General features: G+C 40.7%; 1 protein-coding gene across 5 annotated transcripts in view; it reads right to left on the bottom strand.

The window, feature by feature from the left end:
- MOV10L1 (Mov10 like RNA helicase 1) overlaps positions 1 to 27,197 on the bottom strand; it is a 179,531-nt gene that overhangs the window by 40,652 nt on the left and 111,682 nt on the right. For all 5 annotated transcript variants that reach the window (XM_077169223.1, XM_077169224.1, XM_077169225.1 and 2 more), the window contains 3 exons: positions 26,658 to 26,757; positions 25,181 to 25,345; positions 11,530 to 11,703 (listed from right to left, as the gene is read on the bottom strand). In XM_077169223.1, coding sequence (XP_077025338.1) covers positions 11,530 to 11,703; positions 25,181 to 25,345; positions 26,658 to 26,757 — 439 coding nt within the window. The remainder of the gene's footprint in view (positions 1 to 11,529; positions 11,704 to 25,180; positions 25,346 to 26,657; positions 26,758 to 27,197) is intronic.

Genomic DNA, 27,197 nt, shown 5'->3' with positions numbered 1-27,197 from the left:
CAAGAGCTAATAAATGAGTACAGCAAAGTGGCAGGTTACAAGATCAACATTCAAAAATCTGTAGCGTTTCTACACACTAGTATAGTGTATAGAGACTATACACACTACACACTAGTATAGTGTATAGAGACTATACACACTACACACTAGTATAGTGTATAGAGACTATACACACTATACACTAGTATAGTGTATAGAGACTATACACTATACACTAGTATAGTGTATAGAGACTGCTCGTTGTGTTGGCTGGAGAGAAGGGCCACATTTGAGCAACAAAAAGGCTCTCTTGAGGGTGACTCTTAGGCCTAAATTTTAAGTAGACTTGACCTATCCTTTGCGGGGTTAAGTTTCATATGAAAAACCCCCAAGCTGGGGGCTCAGCCTATAGCTTTGTTTGTCCACACTGCTTGTGAGGATATCAAGAATTCAACTTGGGGAAGCTGAATTTCTCCCCGTCTCACCGCTCCCCAAAGGGGGCTTTGCAGATACTTTTCCACTCACTGATCGAATCACTCTGGGATTCATTGGGGCATCACTCTGGACAAACCAACAAAATCTCATGTCCTACTTAATCCATATGTTTTACTCATCTGTTGAAAAGGTAGATAAAAGGAGCATCAGATACAAGGTTTTCACAATGATACACAAAGCTGTATCATTATACAATCATCTTCAAGAAACATGGCTACAGGAATACAACTCTCCATTTTCAGGCAGTTTCCTCCAGCCCCTCCATTACATCTTAACTAAAAAAGATGATATCTATTTAATGTGCAAGAATAACCTCCAGCATAACCTCTCGACTCTGTCTGGAATCTCTCAGCCATTGACACTTTATTTTGTCTCATTTCTCTCTTTCCCCTTTTGGGTGCGAAGGTTTTCTCAATCCCTTCATGCTGAGTCCCAGCTTACTCTGGGATTTCTGTCCCACATTGCCAGGAAGGTCCACATCCCTGGGAGTCATGTCCCACACAGAAAGGGGGAGGGCAGTGAGTTTGCTTGTCATGTTGGCTGAGAGAGGACACATCTGAGCAACAAAAGAGGTTCTCTTGGGGGTGACTCTTAAACCTAATTTTAAGGAAGTTTAGCCTATCTTTTGCAGGGATGTTTCATAGTAACAACCCCAAGATTGAGGGCTCGGCCTATAGTTTGGTTGTCCCCACTGCTTGGGAGAATATCAGCAATTCTCCAAAGGGCGAAGTCCAATTTTTCCCCCTTTCTACCCTTTCACTCAAGGGGACTTTGTAAAAACTTCTTTATTCACTGTTAAGATCACTCTGGGATTTATCAGGGCATCACACTAACTTGGACAAACCTACAAAGTCTCATGGCCTATTCAAGGGTCCATGTACTTATGGTGTTCAATTAAATCAGCAACATAAGATAAATTAGGAAATGTACTAGTCAAAATATAAATCTTGTACCAAATAAACATTTCTTTTTTTTTTTTTTTTTTTTACATGGGCAGGCACTGGGAATCGAACCTGGGTCCTCTGGCATCGCAGGCAAGCATTCCTGCCTGCTGAGCCGCCATGCCCCGCCCCAAATAAACATTTCTTGCTTTTCTCACACAGAAACTGAAGTTTTAAAATATGAATGACCATCTATTTTTAACACCCTACAATAATGACATTCCTTTGTTTTTCCTCATGCAAAAACAGTTTTTGTTTTTTTTTTTTTTTACATGGGTAGGCAAAGGGAATTGAACCTGGGCTTCTGGCATGACAGGTGAGAATTCTACCCTGGAGCCAACATAGCATTGTCCACATTTTTAAATTTGTACATTTAGTCACTATCATTGTACACTCTGGGTATTCCTAGATTATATCATCTCAGTCTTTATTATCTGTCTTTCCTTCTGGTTTCATATGTGTCCCCAGCCCTTCTCCCTCTATCATTCTTACATTCAGCTTTATTCAGTATACTTACATTACTGTGCTACAGTCATGTAGCAGTATTGTGCTATCCATTTTTTAATTCTTATTGTCAGTACTGTTGCACAATATGTATCCCTTCAGCTCCAATTACCCAATCTCTATGTCTATCTCCTGATAACCTCTGTTCTTAACTGAAATTCTCCAAGTTCATATCAGTGAGAGTGTTTTAGTTTGCTAGCTGCCAGAATGCAATATACCAGAAATGGAATGACTTTTTTAAAGGGGAATTTAATAAGTTGCAAGTTTACAGTGTTAAGGCCGAGAAAATGTCCCCATTAAAGCAAGTCTATAGAAATGTCCAATCTAAGGCATCCAGGGAAAGATACGTTGATTCAAGAAGGCCAATGAAGTTCAGTGCTTCTTTCTCAAGTTAGAAGGCACATGGTGAACACAGTCAGGGTTTCTCTCTCATCTGGAAAGGCATGTGGTGAACACAGAGTCATCTGCTAGCTTTCTCTCCTGGTTTCCTGTTTCATGAAGCTCCCTGGGAGGCGTTTTCCTTCTTCATCTCCAAAGGTCGCCCGCTGGCGGACTCTCTGCTTCTCACGGCTATGTCGTTCTTCTCCGCTCTCTCTGAATTTTCACTTTTTCTCCAAAATATTTTCTCTTTTATAGGATTCCAATAAACTAATCAAGACCCACCTGAATGGGTGGAGACAAGTCTTCACCTAATCCATTTTAACAACCACTCTCGATCACTCAAGTCACATCTCCAGGGAGATGAAATAATTAGTTTCAAACATACAGTACTGAATAGGGATTAGAAGAAATGGTTGCCTTTACAAACGGGATTGGGATTAAAACGTGGCTTTTCTAGGGTACATATATTCCTTCAAACTGGCAGAGACCATACAGTATTTATTCTTTTGTTTCTAGCTAATCTCACTCAGCATAACGTCCTCAAGGTCCATCCACGTTTTTACATGCTTCATGTCTTTATTTGGTCTTATAGCTGCATAATATTTTATCATATGTATATACTACAGCTTGTTTAGCCACTCACCTGTTGATGGACATTTGGGTTGTTTCTATCTCTTGGCAATTGTAAATAATGCTGCTATAAACATTGGTGTGCAAATATCCATTTCTGTCCTTGCCCTCATGTCCTCTGAATAGGTACCTGGCAATGGTATTGCCAGATCATATGGCAATTCTATACTTAGCTTCCTGAGGAACCACCAAACTGCCTTCCACAGTAGTTGTACCATTTTGCATTCCCACCAACAGTGAATAAGTGTGCCTCTTTCTCCACATCCTCTCCAGCATTTATCGTTTTCTGCTTTGTTTTTTTTCATACTGGCCATTCTGGTGGGTGTGAGATGATATCACTGTGGTTTTAATTTTCATTTCCCTAATAGTCAGGGAAGTTGAGCATCTTTTCATGTGCCTTTTACCCATTTGTATTTCCTCTTTTGAGAAGTGTCTGTTCATGTCTTTTGCCCATTTTGTAATTGGGTTGTCTTTTTGTTGTTGAGTTGAACAATCTCTTTACATATTCTGGATACTAGAGCCTTATTGGATATGTTGTTTCCAAATGTTGTCACCCATTGTGTAGGCTTTTTACTTTCTTGACAAAGTTCTTTGATGCACAAAAGTGTTCAACTCTGAGGACTTCCCATTTATCTAATTCTTTCTTAAATTCTTATGCTTTGGGTATAAGAGCTAGGAAACCACCTTCAATTACGAGTTTTATAAGATATTTCCATACATTTTCTTCTAAAAGTTTTATGGTTTTAGATCTAATGTTTAGATCTTTGATCCACTTTGAGTTAATTTTTGTATAAGGTGTGAGATATGGATCCTCTTTTATTCTTTTGCATATGGATATATAGTTCTCCAAGCACCATTTATTGAAGAGACTGTTTTGTCCCAGGTGAGCTGGCTTGCTGCCTTATAAAGATCAATTGTCCATAGATGAGAGGGTCTATCTCTGAACACTCCATTTGATGCCACTGGTCAGTATATCTATCTTTATGCCAGTACCATTCTGTTTTGACCACAGTATCTTCGTAACATGCCTTAAAGTCAGGTAGTGTGAGACCTCCAACTTCATTTTTCTTTCTCAAGACATTTTTAGCCATTTCGGGCACCGTGCCCTTCCAGATAAATTTGCTTATTGGTTTCTCTACTTCTGAGAAGTAAGCTTTCAGGATTTTAATTGGTATTGCATTGAATCTATAAATCAATTTAGGTAGAACTGACACCTTAACTATATTTAGTCTTCCAATCCATGAACACGGTATGCCCTTCCATTTTTTTAAGGTCTTCTGTGATTTCTTTTAGCAATTTCTTGTAGTTTTCTTTGTATAGGTCTTTTGTTTGCTTATTTACATTTATTCCTAAATATTTTATTCTTTCGTTGCAATTGTAAATGGATTTTTTTTTCTTGATTTCCCCCTCAGATTGCTCATTACTAGTGTACAGAAACACTACAGATATTTGAGTACTGATCCTGTAACCTGCCACTAGCTCTAATAGCTTAGCTGTGGATTTTTTGGGGTTTTCAACATATAGTATCATACCATTTGCAAACAGTGAGGGTTTTACTTCTTTCTTTTCAATTTTGATGCCTTATAATTCTTTTTCTTCTCTAATTGCTCTGGCTAGAACTTCCAACACAATGCTGAATAACAAAGATGACAGTGGGCATCCTTGTCTTGTTCTTAATCTTAGGGGGAAAGCTTTCAGTCCTTCCCCGTTAAGGATGATAGTTAGCTGTGCGTGTTCTATATATTTCCTTTGTTATGCTGAGGAAGTTCTCTTCTATTCCTGTGAAATGTTTTCATCAAGAAAGGATGTTGAATTTTGTCAAATGCCTTTTCTGCATCAATTGAGATGATCATGTGGTTGTTCTGCTTTGATTTGCTGATATGGTATATTACATTAATTGATTTTCTTATGTTGAACCATTTTTGCATACCTGGAATAAACCCCAGTCCTGTTATCTCATCTGAATTGTTGGTTTGTTCCTTTGACTGGGCCATATTTCAGTTTTCCTAGCATGAGTTGTTATTTTTTGCTGGTGTCTATGCATTTGATTTCCTTAATTAGTTTATTCTAGAGATTGTTTTCACTCTTTTACCTAGCATTTTCTTGCTGGATGGCTTTGTTCTATATGTGTTCTTTGACATTCAGTTCAGCTTATTTTAGACCTCTAGCATAGGTTGTTTAACAGATCAGAATTTTTCAGTTCTTGTTTTCTTGTTTCTTGCCGTGTCTATATGGCACCTTTTTTTTCCCCTTAGGAGGGGCTTCTTAGATATTATAGACCCCAGTCAGACTGGCCTCCTCTCAGCAGGAAAGAGTCACTTGCATCAATTTTCCCTGAGGGTGAGACCCAGCAGGTTGAAAGACTTTCCTATGAAGTTGCTAGACTGTTTTTCCTAACCTGCTCAGTATGTGGCACTTCTCTGTCTGTGGTTTCCCACCAGCATAAAGTGATATGGTGCCTTTAACTTCAGCAGACTCTCCCTGCTGGGACTGTGGTTGAGATAGAGGAGAGGCTGTAGGCTGGCTTTAATTGTTACAGTTTTCTAGTCCCTAGGGTCTGAATTCCTTGAGGGAAGGATTCCATCTGAGCTGGGTCCCATTCCTCTCTGGGGAAGACACAACCTCCAGGGAATTACTTCCTTTCACCTGGCCAGCCTCTTTGTCTCTCAAACAAGCTTAATTCCGCTCTTGTCTGGGACAGTTGGGGCCTCTAAGGCCTTGCAGTTCTATATAATGAATAGTTAAGTAGTGGAAACAAAGCAAAAAATAAATCCCTTTCAGAGCAGGACCCTTGGTCCTTGGATCTGTTAATCAAGAGCTTAAAAGTTGGCATGTTGCTCTATGTATCTTCAGGTTCTATATGCCACCACCCCCCTTTTTCATAGGCTCCAGGTCTTTTCAAGTACTTTGTGCTGTCAGATCCAAATCCCGATACCCCCTGACCCCCGCTGCCATCAGCTCTGCCCCCTCTGTTCTGAGGCACAAACTCCTAGTACCTTTACCTCTTATTTGAGGTTTATCTGAGCTGGGGGCCTATTTCCAGTAGACCTAATTTGTTAATTCCACAAGTGGAGTTTGGTTGACCTAAGCCACTGCTGCTAGTGAAGTCTCCCTTCTTTCCCCTCCAGGAATCAAGTGCGGTGGAGGAGGGGCACTGGCCTCCACGGCTTGGGGAACTTACAGTTCTGTGTGGAATCGCAGCTGGTCTAGTTTGTCCAGACTGGTGTACGCTGTGTGCCTGGTCACTGATGTGGCCTCGGCAGTTGTTCTGTACTGTTCCTGGCTATTTACTACCTGCTCTGTAGGCTGAACTAAACTCCATACCTCACTAAGCCACTATCTTGGAATCTTTCTGATCAATTAGTTTCTACAAGACTCCCAGGCCCACTCAACTGGGACAGAGCAGTCTCTTCAACCAATGTTGCTGGGAGAATGGATATCCATAGCAAAAGAATGAAAGAGAACCCCTATCTTACACCTCATAAAAAAATTAACTAAAAATAGATCAAAGACCTAAATATAAAAGCCAGAACCATAAAACTGTAGAAGAAAGTATAGGTAAACATCTTCAAGATATCGGGGAAGGAGGTGGTTTCTGAGACTTTACAGCCAAAGCATAAGCAGTGGGAAAAAAAGAGATAAATGAGACCTCCTCAAAAAAGAATACTTGTGTTTCAAAGGGCTTTGATAAGAAGGTGAAAATATAACCTACTAGAATGGGAGAAAATATTTAGAAACCACATATCTGATAAGGGTTTAAAATACAGACTATATAAAAAAACTCCTACAATTCAACAACAAAAAGACAAACAACCCAAATAAAAAATGGGAAAAGATGAACAGATATTTCTCCAAAAAAAGATCTACAAATTGCTAAAAAGCAAATGAAAAGATGCTCAACATCATTTGTTATTAGGGAAATGTAAATCAAAACCACACGGAGATACCATTTCACACTCATTAGAATGGCTACTATTAAAAAAATAGAAAATTACAAGTGTTGGAAAGGATGTGGGATAAATAAGAACACTCACTCATTGCTGGTGGCAATGTAAAATGGTGCAGTCCCTGTGGAAGGCAGCTTCGTGGTTCCTTAGAAAGTTAAGTATAGAATTACCATATAGCCCAGCAACCCTATTTCTAGGTATATACCCAAAAGAAATGAAAGCATGGACTTGAACAATTATTTGCACAGTGATGTTCATAGTGGCATTATTCACAATTGCTAAAATATGGAAGCAACCCAAGTGTCCATCAAACAATAAATGGATGAACAAAATGTGGTATATACATAAAATGGAATATTACTGAGCATTAAAAAGGAGTGAAGTTCTGAATCAGCAAAAACATGGATGAACCTTGAAGACACTGGGGTTGAGTGAAATAAGATAGAAAAGAACAAATATCATATGATCTCACTGATACAAAATAATCAGGATAAGTAAACTCATAAGCAATTAGGAGAAGCAAACTCATAGTTAGAATCTAGAATACAGGTTATCAGGGGCAGGATTGGAGGTAGAAAACATGGTGTTAATACCTAAAGAGTACAGAATTTTTATTTAAGTTGATTGCAAAGGTTTAGAAATGAAGGTTGGTGATGGTAGTACAACTGTGAATATAATTAACAGCACTGAATTATATATGTGAATGTGCTAAAAGGGGGAAATTTTAAGTCATACATATGCTAGTAGAATAAAAAATTTAAAATCAGACAGTGTGAACCCTATTGTAAACAATCGAATATAGTTAATAAAATTCTAAAAATGTTCTGTCATGAATTATAACAAATGTACCACTCTAATGCAAAGCATTAATAATAGGGTGACTGGTATATAGGGGAAAATACACCCTATTGTAATCTATGGACTATAGCTAATAGTACAGTTATAATATTCTCTCATCAATTGTAACAAAGGCATCATACTAATGTGGTGCTACTAATGGGGAGGCATACGGGAATACTTTATTCTCTACATCAGCCTGTAACTTCTCAAATTAAAAAAAATTTTTAATGAAATGACTGTAGATTGAGCTCATTTATCTCATTAAAAGCAGTAACTTGAAATTGGATTAAATATAAAATCCACTTGCTTCTAAAAAAAAAATGAAATTAGAAGGCAGAGAGATACCAGGTAAAAAGAAAAAAGGAGTGGCAAAATTAATATCATTACAAGGACGAATTTAAGGTCATTATAGAATAAGGAAGATAAAATAATCATAAACTTGTTTGCATGAAACAACAGAACAGTTAAACAATATTGTAAAAACTATTAGAAATTCAAAAACAATCAGATAAGATAAAAAGTACAATTATAATGTGAGACTTCAATACTCCTCTCACTAGTAGAAATAACTAGCAGACAAAACATTAAGGACACAGAAATGTGAAACGATAGACTAAATACACTTATTAATAACTATATGAAACTTCGTATCCCTTAAATAGATACTGAAATATTTTTTTTTATGTTCTCAGAACTCTCATCCAAATCCTTACGTAACTGGCCACTGAGAATACCATAACCAATTGTTAAAAGTAGATAGTTTATAGGCTGAAGACCTTGACCAGAGCCTAATAAAACTAGAAATTAAAAGGAGGCAACAAAAAAACTGTTACCTACTTGAAAATTAAAAATACTTCTCAAAAACCCTTGGATCAAAAAGAAAATAAAGAGGAAATCCCAAGTGTCTGGTAAGCCATGGAATGGAAGGTACTTTATAAAATACCAAGCTACAGTGCTACTTAGAAAAAAAATCTGCAGTCATGACTGCCTTTTTATAAAAAAGAAGATGAAAAATACAAGAACTAATAAGCATTCATCTTACAAGAAAAAGAAAGAGGAGCAAAATCAAAAAAGAGAAATAAGTAAGGGGAATTAAAGTTGAACTTAATGAAATAAAAAACAAAGTTGGTATTCCAATGAGACCAGGGGTTGGCACTTTTTCTGTAAAGGGCCAGAGAGTAAATATTTTAATCTTTGATAGGGCCACACTGCTTCTGTTGCAGCTCCATGACTCTGCTGTTGCAGCAGAAAACAAAACAGATGATACACAAAATGAGTAGCACGGCCTGTTCCTGTAACACTCTATTTACAAAACCAGTGTGGCACTGGTTTTGGTCCACAGGTCCTCATTTGTTGATCCAAGTAAGACCAATGAAACATAAATCTCTTGTGAGCTTTAGAAAAAAATGGAGAACAAAAGCATACAATATTAGAAATGGGAAAGGAGACACACTCAAAGGTCAAGAGCACTAAAGGAATTTTACACAAATCCTACCAGCAAGGGTCTGGCTATGATGAAACCCTTAAGCCTCTGATCTCAGCTGCTAGGAGCATCTATTTTCCAGGGGGCCTCCCCAAACCCTTCTTTCAGGTGGTCTGAAAGCCCTTAAGATGGCAAGGGGGCCCATGCTCCTGAAACACTGGAGGCAGGGGTGTGGTGTGCCCAGCCAGGTCTGTGATGGGAGACTTGGCTGAAGGAGGGGTCCCTGGCTTTCCGGCTAGACAAGCTCAGCCACCTGCCACCCTCAGCCTGAGCGTGCCTGGAGGGAGCAGGGTGGGGAGGGCACAGCTGCAGGATCTAGAAAAGAAAGTCACAGCAAGTGTGACCTGAACATGTTACAGGCTCTGTTTCTTGGAAAGGAAGGCATTTACTGACATGTTTTCAGAGTTTCAGGCTCTCTCCTTTGCTGCGTTCAGTTTAATGACGAGCCTATTAAAGGCATTCTTTGTTTCTCTTGCAGCATTTCAGATTTTTAGCAATTCTTTGTTTCTTTTTTCTCTCTTTTTATTCTGAAATACTTTCAAATTTACACAACAGCTTTGAAAAATAATACAAACCGCACAGAGAATTCCAACATAACCCTCTCCACACCCCACCCCCCAACTCCTACATGACCAATTTTAACATTTTGTCACATTGGCCATATCATTCTAACTATCCATCAACCTATCAATGTATCTGTCTATCTGCCTGCCTGCCTACTATCGATTCATTTACCGAGCACTTGAGTGTAGGTCATATACATCATGCTCCCTGAACACTTCATTTCCTAACAACAAGGATATTTTCACTTAGGTATCCATCTCAAGTGCAGTTACCAAGTCCAAGAAGTTTAACATCGCTATAAAGCTTACAGTCTCTATTCTGTTGCTTTCTTAGGCCCCAGTGACGTCTCTCTGAACCTTTTCTCCTTCCTTGTCAGATCCCATCCAGGATCATGTACCGCACTGTCATCAGGTCTTCAGGTGCTCTTTCCTTCTTTTTTAAATTGTGGGAACATATATACAACAAAATCTTTCCCATCCCATCCCATCCCCTCCCAAGAACACCATTCCATGGGCTTAATCACAGTTATGATATTGTGGTGCCTTTTCCACCATCTCCTTCCTACTCTCAGAGCTTCCATGTCTCTGTTTACAATACCCACCTTTTCCTGCATGCTGTCCAGTTTTCCCATTAGACTCCATAGTGGATTAATCATAGTTATTTTAAGTTACTGGTCTGATAATTCCAAAATCTCTGCCACATCTGAGTCTGGTTCTGATGCCTGGCCTGTCTCTCACCACCCTTCACTCAGCCAACCTGTGTCTGCTTTCATGCAGACAGCATATCTACTATGAATATCTAGCAAGGGCTTGCCCTGCTAGGCACGATTTCTGAGCCCCTGTTTTTTAAAAAAATATTTTAATTTTAATGCAATTTTATTGATATATTATATATTTACATACCACGTAATTATCCAAAGTATATAATCAGTGGTTCACAGTATCATCATATAGTTGTGCATTTATTATAATTTACTTTTTTTTCTTTTTTGTGGAAAACAACATATATACAAAAAAAACAAATTTCAAAAGCACAATGCAATAATTAGTTGTAGAACAGATTTCAGAGTTTGGTATGGGTTACAATTCTACAATTTTAGGTTTTTATTTCTAGCTGCTCTAGGGTACCGGAGACTAAAAGGAATATCGTATAACAGCACTTATACTCATGTGTTAAACCTGACCTTCTCTGTATGACTCTACCATCACCTTTGATCTTTGTTCTACCCTTTAGGGTTATTTGGGCTATGCCCATTCTAACTTGTCCATGGTGGAAAAGTTGATAAAAATGGGACAGGGGGATGGAACTAGCTGATGTTCTGGAGAGGCTGGCCCCTCTGCATTTCAGGGCTTATCTGGTATGGAAATCCATCTGGAGGTCATAGGTTTCTGGAAAGTAATCCTAGTGCACAGAGCCTTTGTTGAATCTCATATAAAGTCCTATTCCTAACCTATCTGGTCTGAGTGGTCAGTACTCTCTCCAATGCGGGCCACCTGGAAGGCAGAAGCCCTTCCATGCTGTCTCACTGTTTTCCAACTCAAGAACCAGCAAGACATCTGCCCAGAGCAGGCCCTCAAGAGATATTTGATTAAGGACTGAGTGAAACAAAACACTAACAGTGACCCCATATGGAACACTATGAAGAAAAGGCACCTTGTGGTCATCTCATTGACTCTGAAGACAGTCACCTGGGCAGAATGGCTTCACACTGCACTGTCCTTAGTTGATAGCAAATCATTTAAGAGTTTAAAACAGGAAAACTCACCCTCACACCATGAAAAATGAGAGGGAAACCTTTCTTTGGTAACTTTTCCCAGCCCAGCAAAGAGGTCACCACTTTGGGGTCTGCACAGACTTCAAGCTCCTGATGATAGAAGAGTCGAGATGGCAGAGCGAGCAGGGCTGAGTGGGACCGATAGTTCTTCACAAGCTTTGTAACCTAAAAGGAGTGAGAAGGAACAAGTGAATAAAGGGAATGGTGGCATGCAACATGAGGAATCTGCTCAGGGATGCTGAGGCCCCTGCTTGGCCCGAACCTACCCCCATCCTAGTGAGGACAGGCACTCTTGCCCAGACCAAGCTCATCAGACAACTCGGCTGAACAAAGAGTCCATTTATCATGGGAAAAATGAATAGCAGGAAAAGTAAAGAGTCCTTTCTAAGTGCAGACTTCAGGGCATCCAGACACACCAAGGACAGTTTCCCTCTGAAGGGGACAGGATGGCAGGTGACGAGTAAGAGCAGCTCACAAAGAGAACTCATGGGGTTCCCACAGAGAACTCCATGGGGTGGCACCTTCCACAGCGCCTTTTACGAAGCTTCGTCTCAGCAGCAAGTAAATAGAGTCTCTAGGCCCACAAGGCTAAGGTGAGTATGTTGGGCTGGGAGATTTCCCCTTCATTGCAAACTCCAGGAGGATCTGGCTGTGAATTTATTAACAGAGCTAATGATGACGCTGATCAATTTCGCCCATACATGGAACACCTCCCAACTGGTCCGGAAATCTCATACAGAGGGTGACTCTACCTGAGCCCTCCACTAGGCTGGGGTTTTTCTCTCTGAACCACAGGTGACAGCCATTTGTAGCATGAATTCCAATTCAGAAATTCTAAGGTGTCCAGACTTTAAGAGGCTAATCAAATCACACCAGCTTTAGGATTTGGTGGCTCCCTTTCCCAGGCCAGACCATTCTCATCTAGACACCCACAGGGAGATAGGGCAGGGGTAAATGGGAAGGAGGCAGAGGCCCCACCCTGGCTCACAGCACTGCGGATGAGGTGGACAAGGGCAGGCTGGTGCCCTGTGGCCACCCTGCTAGGAGCACAGGCCCTGAAAATCGCAGGAAAGCAGTACCTCCACTCAATTCTGATTGCTGCAACCACACCCAGGGTCCTCCTCTGCCAAAGCAGCTGTCAAGGCCGAGGGGCACCCAGACACTGGGGGCACACAGCATCTCATCCACAGGCAGGGGACAGCTCAATGGCATTCTCTGGCTCTGTTTCCACTCAGGGTCCATTTCATTAGGCTCTTCAGATTGGCTCTGAGGTAGCCCCTGAAGGCAGATATTGTAGTTTGCTAGCTGCCAGAATGCAACACACCAGAGATAGATTGGCTTTCAGTAAAAGGGGATTTATTTAGTTAATGTATAGTTCTTTAGAGGAAAGGCAGCTAACTTTCAACTGAGGTTCTTTCTTACATGGGAAGGCATAGGGCAATCTTTCCCCAGGGTGATTCCTGTCTGCATCTCCAAAGGCCTGGGCTGAGCTGCCAGTGCTGAGATGAGATATCTGAGCTGCCAGTGCTGAGATGAGATATGCTGAGCTACTTGGGCTGTGCTACGCTGAGCTCTCTCATTTAAGCACCAGCCAATTAAATCAAACATCATTCACTACATCAGGCACACCTCCTGCCGACTGCAGATGTAATCAGCAACAGATGAGGTTCACATACCATTGGCTCATGTTCACAATAGAACTAGGCATCTACACCTGGCCAAGTTGACACCTGAATCCAACTACCACAGCAGACTCTTAGGCCCAGCAGGAGGACATGGCTCTAATGTGAGTGATCCTTACGTCTTCCTCAGCCAGAAGGCTTCACTCCACCCCTGGCCTAAAAAACCTCCCACATACCCCATCTACTGCACTCTTTCACCCCTTTTACAGTTTCAGTGGGGTACCAGGCTCAGGTGTTGATTATATGGAACAGGCTTCAGGCTGTTCCCCCCCACACACACCTGCCTGTGAGCACCTGGTGCCTCATTCTCCTGAACACTCATAGCACTAGTTCAGATGGAGATCCTTGCGGGCATTCCAGGAATTCAGAAAACATTGTTGCTTGGATCTGGGCTCAAGATCCAAGGGAGGGGAGGCACGTCCAAGATGGCAGCTTGGTGAGGTGTGGAATTTAGTTTGTCCTGCAGAACAGCTAGTAAATAACTAAGAACAGTACAAAACACCTGCTGGTGCCATCTCAGTTACTGGACACACAGCAGACACCAATCTGGACAAGGTGCACAGGCTGCTATCCCATTCAGAACTCTGAATTCCCAAGCCGCAGAGACCAATGCCCCTCCCCCAGAAGCTGGTTCCCAGAGGGGAAAGGAAAGAGACTTTACTAACAGCAACAGGCTGAGCTCAACCAAGCTCCAATTGTGGAATTAATTAACAAATTCTGACTACTAAATATAGACCATCAGCTCAGCTGAATCTTGAGTAAAAGTCGAGGTTGCTGGTTTTTAACCTGGTGCAGAGGGGCAGGACTGACAGAAAGAGAAAAAAACAGTTCTTTTGGATTGGACAGCACAAAATACTTGAAAGGGTTTGGGTCCTGAAGGAAAGGAGGGGGCACATAGGATCTGGAGATACATAGAGCAACATACCAACTTAAGCTCTTGATTGGCAAACTCGAGGAACAGGGGTCCTGCTCTGAAAAGGATTATTTTTTCTTTTCTGTTTTTCTGTGGCTGTGTTTCTACAGCTTAACTACTCTTTGGATACAAAGCTTCTCAGGCTCCAACTGCCCCAGGTAAGGGCGGAATTAAGCTTGTCTGAGAGACAAAGAGGCTGGTAAGGTGAAAGGAAGTAATTCCCCAGAGGCTATGCCTTCGCCCAAGAGAGGGGTGGGGTTGAGCTCAGGTGGAATCCCTCCCCCCAGGAATTCAGACCCCAGGGTCCGGAAAACTGAAGTGATTACAGCCAGACTACAATCTCTCCTCTGAAGTTAAAGGGACCACATCACTTTATGCCGGTGGAACCCACAGGCAAACAAAGCCACATACTGTGCAGGATAGGAAAAATACAAAGTCTAGAGGTTTTCATAGGAAAGTCTTTCAACCTGCTGGGTCTCACCCTCAGGGAAAACTGATGCAGGTGACTCTCCTCTTGAGAGGAGGCCAGTCTGGTCTGGAAAATATGACTGGGGTCTATAATACGTAAGTAGTAGTTCCCTTCTAAGGAAAAAAAAGGCACCATACAAGCAGGGTAAAAACAAGAACTGAAAAATTCTGATCTGTTAAACAAAATCTAAGCTAGAGGTCTAGAATAAGCTGAACTGAATGTCAAAGCACACACAGAGAACACAGCCATCCAGCAAGAAAATCCTAGGTAAAAAAATGAAAATAATCTCCAGAATAAACTAAGGAAATTAAATATTTAGACACCAGCAAAAATAACGAATCATACTAGAAAAACTAAAGATATGGCTCAAAGGAACAAACCAACAATTCAAATGACACACAGGAGTTGAAACAATTCAGGATGTTCGCACAGAATGGAAAATCTCATAAAAAATCAAAGCAATGAACTGAGGGAGGATATAAACAAGGCAAGGGACAAACGAAAAGAAAAAATTGAAAGTCTGAAAAAACAAATCACATAACTTATGGGAATGAAAGGCACAGTAGAAGAGATGAAAAAAAACAACTGAAACCTTGTTAGATTTCAAGAGGCAGAATATAGAATTAGTGAACCGGAGGATGGGACATCTGAAATCAGGCAAGCAAAAGAAAATATAGGGAAAAGAATGGGAAAATATGAGCAGGGACAACATGAAGTGCAGACAAAGCAGGATAGGACAAATACGTTGTGTATTTGTCTCAGAAAGAGAAAAGAAGGGAATAGGAGGAGAAAAACTAATGGAGGAAATCATCACTGAAAATTTCCCAACTCATATGAAAGACATAAAATTACACTCAACAGCATACACCTAACAGAACAGATCCAAATAGACATACTCCAAGACACTTACTAATTGAGATGTCAGATGTCAAAGAGAAAGAGAATTTTGAAAGGAGCAAGAGAAAAGCAATCCATCACAAACAAGGGAAGCCCAATAAGACTATGTGTAGATTTCTCAGCAGAAACCACAGAGGTGAGAAGAGAGTGGTATGATATATTTAAGATTCTAAAAGAGAAATACTGCCAACCAGGAATTCTAAAGCCAACAAAATTGTCTTACGGAAATGAGAAGGAAATTAAAACATTTTCAGACAAAAAAATCACTAAGAGAATTTATGACCAAGACAATGGCTCTGCAAGAGATACTAAAGGGAGCACTACAGACAGGAAAAACAGGAGAGAGAGGTGTGTAGAAGAGTATAGAAATGAAGACTATCAGTAAAGGTAAAAAGAAGAAAAATTAGATATGACATATAAAATCCAAAAGGTAAAATGATAGAAGAAAAAACTGCCCTTACAGTAGTAACACTAAATATTAATGGATTGAACTCCCCAATCAAAAGACATAGACTGGCAGAATGGATTAAAAAACAGGACCCATCTATATGTTGTTTACAAGAGATACTTTAGACAGAAGGATAAACATGGGTTGAAAGTGAAAGGTTGGGAAAAGATATTTCATGCGAACAACAATCAGAAAAGAGCAAGTGCAGCTGTACTAATATCCAACAAATTACTTCAAATGTAAAACAATTAAAGAGACAAAGAAGGACACTATGTATTAATAAAATGAAGAATAAAAGGAACAATTCAACAAAAGACATAACAATCATAAATATTTATGCACCGAGCCAAAGCATTCCAAAATACATGAGGTAACACTGAAAAGAGAATTAGACACATCTACCACAATAGGTGGAGACTTCAATTCCCCGTACTCATCAAAGGACAGAATATCTAGACAGAGGATCAATAAATAAACAGAGAATTTGAATAATACAATAAACGAAATAGATTTAACAGACATTCATAAAACATCACATCCCACAACAGCAGGATACAACTTTTTCTCAAGTGCTTATGGATCATTCTCAAGGATAGACCATATGCTGGGAAATAAAGCAAATCTCAATCAATTTAAAAATACTGAAATCATACGAAACACTTTCTCAGATCATAAAGGAATGAAGTTGGAAATCAGTAACAGGCAGAGGGCCAGAAAATTCACAGATACATGGAGGCTCAAAAACACACTCTTAAAATAACCAGTTGGTCAAGGAAGATGTGCTGGTTTAAAAGGATTTAAAACATGGCCCCCTAGAAAAGCCATGTTTTAAATCAAAATCCCATTTCATAAAGGTAGAACAATCCTTATTCAATATTGTGTGTTTGAAACTGTAATCAGATCATCTCCCTGGATGATGTGATTTAGTCAAGAGTGGTTGTTAAACTGGATTAGGGGATGACATGTCTCCACCCATTTGGGTGGGTCTTGATTGGTTTATTGGAGTCCTATAAAAGAGGAAACATTTTAGAGAATGAGAGATTCAGAAAGAGCAGCACCACAAAGCAGAGAGTCCACGAGCCAGCGACCATTGGAGATGAAGAATAAAAATGCCTCCTGGGGAGCTTCATGAAACCAGAAGCCAGGAGAGAAAGCTAGCAGATGATGCCGTGTTCGCTAAGTGCCCTTCCAGCTAAGAGAGAAACCCCGACTGTGCTCAGTGTGCCTTTCCAGATGAGAAAGAAACCATGAACTTCATTGGCCTTCTTGAACCAAGGTATATTTCCCTGGATGTCTTTGATTGGACATTTCTATAGACCTGTTCTAATTGGGACATTTTCTCAGCCTTAGAACTGTAAAGTAGCAACTCATTAAATTCCCCCTTTTAAAAGCCATTCCATTTGTGGTATATTGCATTCTGGAAGCCAGCAAACAAGAACAGATGAAATTACAAGAGAAATCAGTAAATATCGTGAGCAAATGGAAATGAAAACACAACATATCAAAATTTATGGGATGCAGCAAAGGCAGTGCTAAAAGGGAAATTTATTACCCTAAATGTCTATATCAAAAAAGAAGAAAGAGCAAAATTTGAGGAATTAACTGTTCACTTGGAAGAACTAGAGAAAGAACAGAAAACTAACCCCAAACAAGCAAAAGGAAGGAAATAATGAAGATTAGAGCAGAAATAAATGAAATTGAGAACATGAAAACAATAAAAAAAATCAACCACACCAGAAGCTGGTTCTATGAGAAAATCACTAAGACTGATGGACCCTTAGCAAGGTTGACAAAAACAAGAAAAGAGAGGATGCAAATAAATAAAATCAGAAATGAAAGAGGAGAAATAACCACTGACCCCACAGAAATAAAGGAGGTAATGAGAGGATACTGTGAACAACTTTATGCTAACAAACTAGACAACACAGGTGAAATGGACAAGTTCCTAGAAAAGCATGAACAACCAACACTGACTCGAGAAGAAATAGACGACCTCAACAAACCAATCACAAGTAAAGAAAGTGAATTAGTCTTTAAGAAGCTCCCAAAAAGACAAGTCCAGGGCCAGGTGCCATCACATGTGAATTCTACCAAACATTCAAGAAAGAATTAGTACCAATCCTGCTCAAACTCTTCAAAAAAACTGAAGAGGAGGGAAAGCTACCTAACTCATCCTATGAAGTCAACATCACCCTTATACCAAAGCCAGACAACGATACTACAAGAAAACTAGACTAATCTTTCTAATGAACACAGATGCAAAAATCCTCAACAAAATTCTTGCAAATCGAATCCAGCAGCACATTAAAAGAATTATACACCATGACCAAGTAGGATTCATCCCAGGTATGCAAGGATGATTCAACACAAGAAAATCAATTAATGTAATATGCCATATCAACAAATCAAAGCAGAAAAACCACATGATCATCTCGATTGATGCAGAAAAGGCATTGACAAAATTCAACATCCTTTCTTGATGAAAACACTTCAAAGGATAGGAATAGAAGGGAACTTCCTTAACATGCTAAAGGGAATATATAAAAAACCTACAGCTAACATCATCCTCAATGGAGAAAAACTGAAAGCTTTCCCCCTAAGATCAGCAACAAGACAAGGATGTCCACTATCACCACTGTCATTCAACACGGTGTTGAAAGTTCTAATTAGAGCAATAAGACAACATAAAGAAATATAAGGCATCAAAATTGGAAAGGAAGAAGTAGAACTCTCACTGTTTGCCGATGGTATGATACTAAATGTTGAAAACACCAAAAAATCCACAGCAAAACAACTACAGCTAATAAATGAGTACAGCAAAGTGGCAGGTTACAAGATCAACACACACTCAAAAATTGGTAGTGTTTCTATACACTAGTAATGAGCAGTCTGAGGGGGAAATGAAGAAAAAATACCATTTACAATTGCAACCAAAAGAATAAAATATTTAGGAGTAAATTTAATGAGGATACAAAAGACCTATACAAAGAAAACTACAAGAAATTGCTAAAAGAAATCACAAAAGACCTAAATAAATGGAAGGGCATATTGTGTTCAAGGATTGGAAGACTGAATATAGTTAAGATGTCAGTTCTACCTAAATTGATATATAGATTCAATGCAATATCAATTGAAATCCCCCAAACTTACTTTTCTGAAAGAGAAAAAACAATAACCAAATTTATCTGGAAGGGCAGGCGCCCCAAATAGCTAAAAATACCCCGAGAAAGAAAAATGAAGTTGGAGGTCTCACACTACCTGACTTTAAGGTGTATTACAAAGGTACAGTGGTCAAAACAGCATGGTATTGGCATAAAGATAGATATACTGACCAATGGAATCGAATAGATTGTTCAGATACAGACTCTCTCATCTATGGGCAATTGATTTTTGATAATGCAGTTAAGCCAACTCACCTGAGACAGAACAGTCTCTTCAATAAATGGTGCCTAGAGAAATGGATATCCACATGTAAAAGAATGAAAGAGAATCCATATCTCACAGCTTGTACAAAAATTAACTCAAAATGGATCAAAGACCTAAACATTAGATCTAAGACCATGAAACTTTTAGAAGAAAATATAAGGAAATATCTTATAAATCTTATAATGGGAGGTGGTGTCCTAGATCTCATACCCAAAGCACAAGCACTGAAGAAAGAAAGAACTAAATGGGAACTCCTCAAAATTAAATACTTCTATGCATCAAAGAACGTTGTCAAGAAAGTAAAAAGATAGCCTATACAATGGGAGTCAATATTTGGAAATGATTTATCAGATAAAGGTCTAGTATCCAGAATTTATAAAGAGATTGTTCAACTCAACAACAAAAGGACCAACGACCCAATTACAAAATGGGCAAAAGACATGAACAGACATTTCTCAGAAGAGGAAATACAATTGGCCAAAAGGCACATGAAAAGATGCTCAACTTCCCTGGCTATTAGGGAAATGAAAATTAAAACCACAGTGAGCTATCATCTCACAAACACCAGAATCGCCATTATCAAAAAAACAGAAAATGACACGTGCTAGAGAGATGTGGAGAAAGAGGCACACTTATTCACTGTTGGTGGGAATGTCAAATGATACAAACTGCTACAGAAGGCAGTTTGGTGGTTCCTCAGGAAGCTAAGCATAGAATTGCCATATGATCCAGCAATACCATTGCTAGGTATCTATTCAGAGGACATAAGGGCAAGGACACTAATAGACATTTGCACACCAATGTTTATAGCAGCATTATTTTCAATTGCCAAGAGATGGAAACAGCCCAAATGTCCATCAGCAGATGAGTGGCTAAACAAGCTGTGGTATATACATATGATGGAATATTATGCAGCTGTAAGACACAGTAAAGTCATGAAGCACATAACAATGTGGAGGGACCTTGAGGACATTATGCTGAGTGAGATTAGCCAGAAACAAAAAGATAAATATCACATGGTCTCACTGATATGAACTAACATTAATGAATGAACTTGGAGAATTTCAGTTAAGAACAGAGGTCATCAGGAGATAGTAATAGGGTAGATATCGGGTAATTGGAGCTGAAGGGATACAGATTGTGCAACAGGACTGATTGTAAAAATTCAGAAATGGATAGCACAATACTACCTAATTGTACCACATACTGTAAGTACACTGAATGAAGATGAATGTGAGACTGACAAGGAAGAGGGCTGGGGGCATTTATGAAACCAGAAAGAAAGATAGATGATAAAGACTGAGATGATATAATCTAGGAATGCCTAGAGTGTGCAATGATAGTGACTAAATGTACAAATTAAAACATGTTTTTGCATGAGGAAGAACAAAGGAATGTCAACATTGCAGGGTGTTAAAAATAGATGGTCATTCATATTTTAAAACTTCAATTTCTGTGTGAGACTAAAGCAAAAAATGTTTATTTGGTATAAAATTTATATTTTGACTAGTGCATTTCCTAATGTAACTTATATGTACAGTTTAATTGAACACCATAAGTAAATGGAACCTTGAATAGGACATGAGATTTTGTAGGTTTGTCCACTGTGATGTTCCAATAAATCCCAGGGTGATTTTAACAGTGAATAAAGAAGCATTTGCAAAGTTCCCTTGGGGGAATGGCAAGAAACGGGGAAAATTCAACTTCCCCATTTGGAGAATTCCTGATATTCTTGCAAGCAGCAGGGGCAACTAAATCAACAGGGAGTGCCCTCAATCTTGGGGTTTGTTAATACAAAACTTATCCCCGCAAAGGACAGACTAAGCCTACTTACAATTAGGCCTCAGAGTCACCCCCAGAGAACCTCTTTTGTTGCTCAGATGTGGCCTCTCTCTTTCTCTCTCTCAACCAAACAGCAAGCAAACACACTGCCCTCCCCCTCTCTATGTGGGGCATGACTCCAAGGGGTATAAGCCTCCCTGTCAATGCGGGACAGAAATCCTAGAATGAGCTGAGACTTGGCATCAAGGGATTGAGAAAGCCTTCTTCACTGAAAGGGGGAAGAGAGAAACGAGACAAAAAGTGTGAGATTTCAAAAAGAGTCAAGAGGTTATCCTGGAGGTTTTTTTAATGCATTATATGGATATCCCCCTTTTAAATTAAGGTGTATTAGGCTAGAGGGGAGTTCCAGAAACTGTAGGGCTGTGTTCTAATAGCCATGTTTCTTGAAGATGATTGTATAATGATAAGCTTTCCAAATGTGACTTTGCGATTGTGAAAACCTTGTGACTGATGCTTCTTTTATCTACAGTATGGATAGATGAGTAAAACTTTTGGATTAAAAATAAATAAATAATTGGTGAAACAAACATTAAAATGAAATAATATACATATTGAATAGATGGAAATGCTAGTGGTCAATGAGAGGGAGGGGTAAGAAGCATGGTGTGTATGAGTTTTTCCTTTTTTCTTTTTTTTTTTTTTTTAATTTTTTTATTAATCAAAAAAAAGAAAAGAAATTAACACAACATTTAGAAATCATTCCATTCTACAAATGCACTCAGTAATTCTTAGTATCATCACATAGATGTATGATCATCATTTCTTAGCACATTTGCATCGATTTAGGAAAAGAACTAGCAAAACAGCAGAAAAAAATATAGAATGTTAATATAGAGAAGAGAATTAAAATAATAATACTAATAATATATATATATATATAAAGGAAAAAGAAAAAAAACAAAAACAAAAGATACAAACACACAAACAAACAAAAAACCATATTTCAGGTGCAGCTTCATTCAGTGTTCCAACCTAGTTACATTACACTTAGGTATTATTGTGCTGTCCATTTTTGAGTTTTTGTATCTAGTCCTGTTGCACAGTCTGTATCCCTTCAGCTCCAATTACCCATTATCTTACCCTGTTTCTAACTCCTGCTGGTCTCTGTTACCAATGATATATTCCAAGCTGATTCTCAAATGTCGGTTCACATCAGTGGGACCTTACAGTATTTGTCCTTTAGTTTTGGGCTAGACTCACTCAGCATAATGTTCTCTAGGTCCATCCATGTTATTACATGCTTCATAAGTTTAGTCTGTCTTAAAGCTGCATAATATTCCATCGTAGGTATACGCCACAGTTTGTTTAGCCACTCGTCTGTTGATGAACATTTTGGCTGTTTCCATCTCTTTGCAATTGTAGATAATGCTGCTATAAACACTGGTGTGCAAATGTCCGTCTGTGTCTTTGCCCTTAAGTCCCTTGAGTAGATACTTAGCAGTGGTATTGCTGGGTCGTAATCCATTCTGCCATTCTATGTCTTTTGATTGGGAAATTCAGTTCATTAACTTTTAGTATTATTACTGTTTGGATAATATTTTCCTCTACCATTTTGGCTTTTGTATTATATATATCATATCTGATTTTCCTTCTTTCTACACTTTACTCCATACCTCTCTCTTCTGTCTTTTCGTATCTGACTCTAGTGCTCCCTTTAGTATTTCTTGCAGAGCTGGTCTCTTGGTCACAAATTCTCTCAGTGACTTTTTGTCTATAAATGTTTTAATTTCTCCTTCATTTTTGAAGGACAATTTTGCTGGATATAGGAGTCTTGGTTGGCAGTTTTTCTCTTTTAGTAATTTAAATATATCATCCCACTGTCTTCTAGCTTCCATGGTTTCTGCTGAGAAATCTACACATAGTCTTATTGGGTTTCCCTTGTATGTGACAGATTGTTTTTCTCTCGCTGCTTTCAAGATCCTCTCTTTCTCTTTGACCTCTGACATTCTAACTAGTAAGTGTCTTGGAGAACGTCTATTTGGGTCTATTCTCTTTGGGGTGCGCTGCACTTCTTGGATCTGTAAATTTAGGTCTTTCATAAGAGTTGGGAAATTTTCAGTGATAATTTCTTCCATTAGTTTTTCTCCTCCTTTTCCCTTCTCTTCTCCTTCTGGGACACCCACAACACGTATATTTGAGCACTTCATATTGTCATTCAGTTCCCTGATCCCCTGCTCAAGTTTTTCCATTCTTTTCCCTATAGTTTCTGTTTCTTTTTGGAATTCAGATGTTCCATCCTCCAGTTCACTAATTGTAGCTTCTGCCTCTTTAGATCTACCATTGTAGGTATCCATTGTTTTTTCCATTTTTTCTTCTTTGTCCTTCACTCCTACAAGTTCTGTGATTTGTTTTTTCAGATTTTCTATTTCTTCTTTTTGTTCAGCCCATATCTTCTTCATGTCCTCCCTCAATTTATTGATTTGGTTTTTGAAGAATTTTTCCATTTCTGTTCGTATATTCAGCATTAGTTGTCTCAGCTCCTGTATCTCATTTGAACTATTGGTTTGTTCCTTTGACTGGGCCATATCTTCAATTTTCCGAGCGTCATCCATTATTTTCTGCTGGTGTCTGGGCATTTGATCAGATTTCCCTGGGTGTGTTACACAGCTGGTTGAAAGCTTTTTCTGTGAAATCTCTGGGCTCTGTTTTTCTTTTCCTGCCCAGTAGGTGGCGCTCGTGGCGCTCGTCTGTCTGCACCGCAGTCGGCCCGGGAAACCGCGCGTGGAGGTGGGGGGTCGCTGGCCGCCGCGGCTTGGGAGAGTGCTGGTCCTAATTGCCCAGCTGGCCCGAAACGCCAAGCGTGACGGGAGGGCCCCGCTATCCAACGTTCCCAGTCAGGCCGGTGAGCCACGTGCGTGGAGGGGACCCCAGTCGCCAGCCGCCCCGGCTGGGAAAACGCGCGCCCCTCGGGTAGCTCACCGCAGCAGATTCTCCCTGCCCGTTCAGCTGTTCCAGAATGGGGTACGCTGTCTTTTTGGTCTCTGTCGTGACTCCGGGAGCTGTTTCGTATTGTTTCTGTTTCTTTAGTTGCTTTTCTGGAGGAGGAACTAAGACCCGCGCGTCTTACTAAGCCGCCATCTTCTCCGGAAGTCCCCTTTTTTCTTTTTACTTCTGTTTCTGGAGTGCTGCAAATGTTCTAAAAAATGATCATGGTGATGAACATACAAATATGAAAGGATATTGTGAGCCACTGATTGAACACCATATATGGAATGTTTGCATGTTATGAATGTATGTGCTTGTACATTGTTGTATCAATAAAAAATTTTTTTAAAAAAAGGAACCAAGGGAGGGCTTCCCACAAATGCAGATCCCAAAGCCCACTTCTCAGAATTCGGTTCAGGTCGGCAAGGAGCCCAGAACCTGGACGAACACCTCAGATGGCCCTGATGCCACAGACAGGAGACCATGGGGAGATACTGCCCAGATCCTCTCTTGGTAAAGGTATAAGAGTTATTTCCCATTTTTCTACACTAACAGAGTAGAACCAATTAATGTTCTTTCATCATCAGCCTCACAGAATCCCAGGCATCACAGCAGACTGCCTGGAGTTCCCCGGTCCCTATGGAAGGACTCTGATGAAACATTCCTCAGGATAAGTGGCTTTCACCCAGGTTCGGGGCATTCTCACATACCCTCTCTGCCAAGGTTTTGCTGTTAGGACTGGAGCCAGGAGCTTCTCAGGAGGGAGCATGTGGGCTCTGCAGAGTGTAGGAGATCAGGGCTGAAGGGCACTGCTTTCAGTGGCTGAAAACTCACCTGTCCCTTTCCTCTGGGAACCAGAGCTTTCCCTGGAGTGCAACTTGGTAGACAGAGTACGAATCAGTGGAGAGCCCCACAGTGGACAGCTAGACCACAGGCATGTTCTCATGGGCTGTGAACCCTGTCTGTCATCTGCTCCAAGGGGACTACACTTGCTTTATTTAGGGCAACCTGACAACAATGAAGAGAGCCTGTGAACTCACCAACAATGGATTATATGCACCACATGCACCAAAAGCATCCTCATCTCTCAGATATGCTGGTCGAGACATCAATCTCTCCAACATGGACACGTTCAGCCCATAGGCTAATGCAAGTCTGGACTTAATGACCGGTCCAAGCTGCATGGGGTCTCCAGCAAGCACAATCTGTGGTACAGGAAAAAAAAATGCAGACTAGTGGAGGGGGGAGACGGTCAAGAGTGACAAAGGTGCTCATAACTACAAAGTCAGACGAGTGCCAGGGAGGAGACCAAGATGCTCTGTGGGAGGAGCAGGCTAGGAGTCACCTGGACCTGTAGCCTGGGGGCCTGAGGGCTCAGGGCCATAGTGGTGCGGGCCATGGTGGGACAGGCAGGTCAGGCCGCACAGGCCCAGTCCCATGACCACTCTGGCTGCTGGGAGGAGAAGGGAGAAAGAACCACAGAAGATGAGAAAAGAGGCTGGGAGACAAGAGAAGATGAAGTTGGGAGGGTCCAAGAAAGATAACCACTGAAATGTATAAAGTAACAAACAGCTGGATTTAAGATCTACACCTTTTCAAAGATACATCTCTACTGCTTTTTCCTTTGTATTCCTCCCATGTGCTCATCAATTCCTGCCACCTGGCTGCTCGGGCAGGAATCTTGCAAAGTCAAGTAGACAGCTATGACCATTACACACTGGGCCATCTCATCTATCTTCTGGAAGCCTCTGCTGTGCTTGACGCTGGCACACCCCTTCCTTGCCTATCTCCTTCATGCTCTGTCACATTGATGGTGCCACAATACCCCTGGGGTATTCAAGGGGAGGGTCTGGAAGGGAGATGGTAAGGATCTGATCCCAGGCAGGACTCTGATGAGGAGGGGCTCAGTGAGGGTGGTGGGTGGGAGGGGATGAGTAAGTGCCTGGGAACACCTGGTAGGGGGGGAGGAAAACCGATGAGGACTTCAGTGTGGGATGAATGGAATGAGAGCCAGGAGCCACCTTGGATGGAGATGGAGAGCACCAGGAGCAGGCAAGCCTGGGCTTTCTGCAGAGGGAAGAGCCCTGGCTTCTCAGGCCAGCAGAGCACATTCATCAACCCTCCATGGTACGGCCGCCTTGTGCTTTCACTTTCCCTTTTCACTCTACCCAACACCTCTTCTGTAATGCCCCGGGTCTTCCCACCTGGGCTACTGGCTCAGGGAAGGCAGGGACCATATGTGCTGCATTTCAGAAATGAAAAAATAAGAGATGAAGCAGCTTCTTTCCTCCTAGTCCCAAAGAAATGAAAAATGCACTGAATACCCATGCTATGGGCATCACATTCCTTTGAGGTCTGCATCTCCCACCTGGTGCAAGGAAGGGCACTAGGACTGTGCTGTACAGACCAGAGGCTGAGGCAAGGGTGGTTGCAAGGGAGTGGCAGCCAGAAGATGGATCATGCATCATTTACTTTAGGAAAAATAGGAAAAACCAAAAAGAAACAAATAAGACTTACCTGGCCATTGAGGTCTGAAATGAGCCCCAGAGGAATGAGGCATTCGGGCTCACTTGCCTGTCCAGCTTCGTCCACAAATACATGTGTGAAATGTCCAACTCTAGAGGCATAGAGATTCTAAATGGTAACTTTTGTTAAATTATTTTATGCAACCAAGGTCCTTACACAGAGTGACAAGAAGTTGTGCTCAGCAAAGTAGGGCCATGGGACAGCCAGCCCAGGGCAGCGGCTGGCAGCTGAGAACTGGGGTGAGACCATGGTTAGGGTGACAAAGGGCCCAATAAGCCTGCTTAGAGACTTGGGTGACATGATGGGATAAAGAGCCTAGAATAGAACCTTTCCCCAAAAGATCAGAGGGCAAAGGGGAGAGGGGTGGGTTCATTCCAAGGGCTTGCACAAGCAGACCATGACTCTAGACACTGAGGTCTGGTGAACCCAGCAGCTGCATGACCTTGGCCCTAGGGCACCTCACCACTGTGCCTCAGTTTAGCCACAACAGAAGCCTTTGAGAACTGAGGGAGGTCATCACTATGCAACCCT

This window comes from Tamandua tetradactyla, chromosome 7 (genome assembly GCF_023851605.1).
Source record: "Tamandua tetradactyla isolate mTamTet1 chromosome 7, mTamTet1.pri, whole genome shotgun sequence".
NCBI lineage: Eukaryota > Metazoa > Chordata > Mammalia > Pilosa > Myrmecophagidae > Tamandua > Tamandua tetradactyla.
Note: the sequence above shows the minus strand (reverse complement) of the source record. Positions and strands in the feature narration are given on the sequence as shown.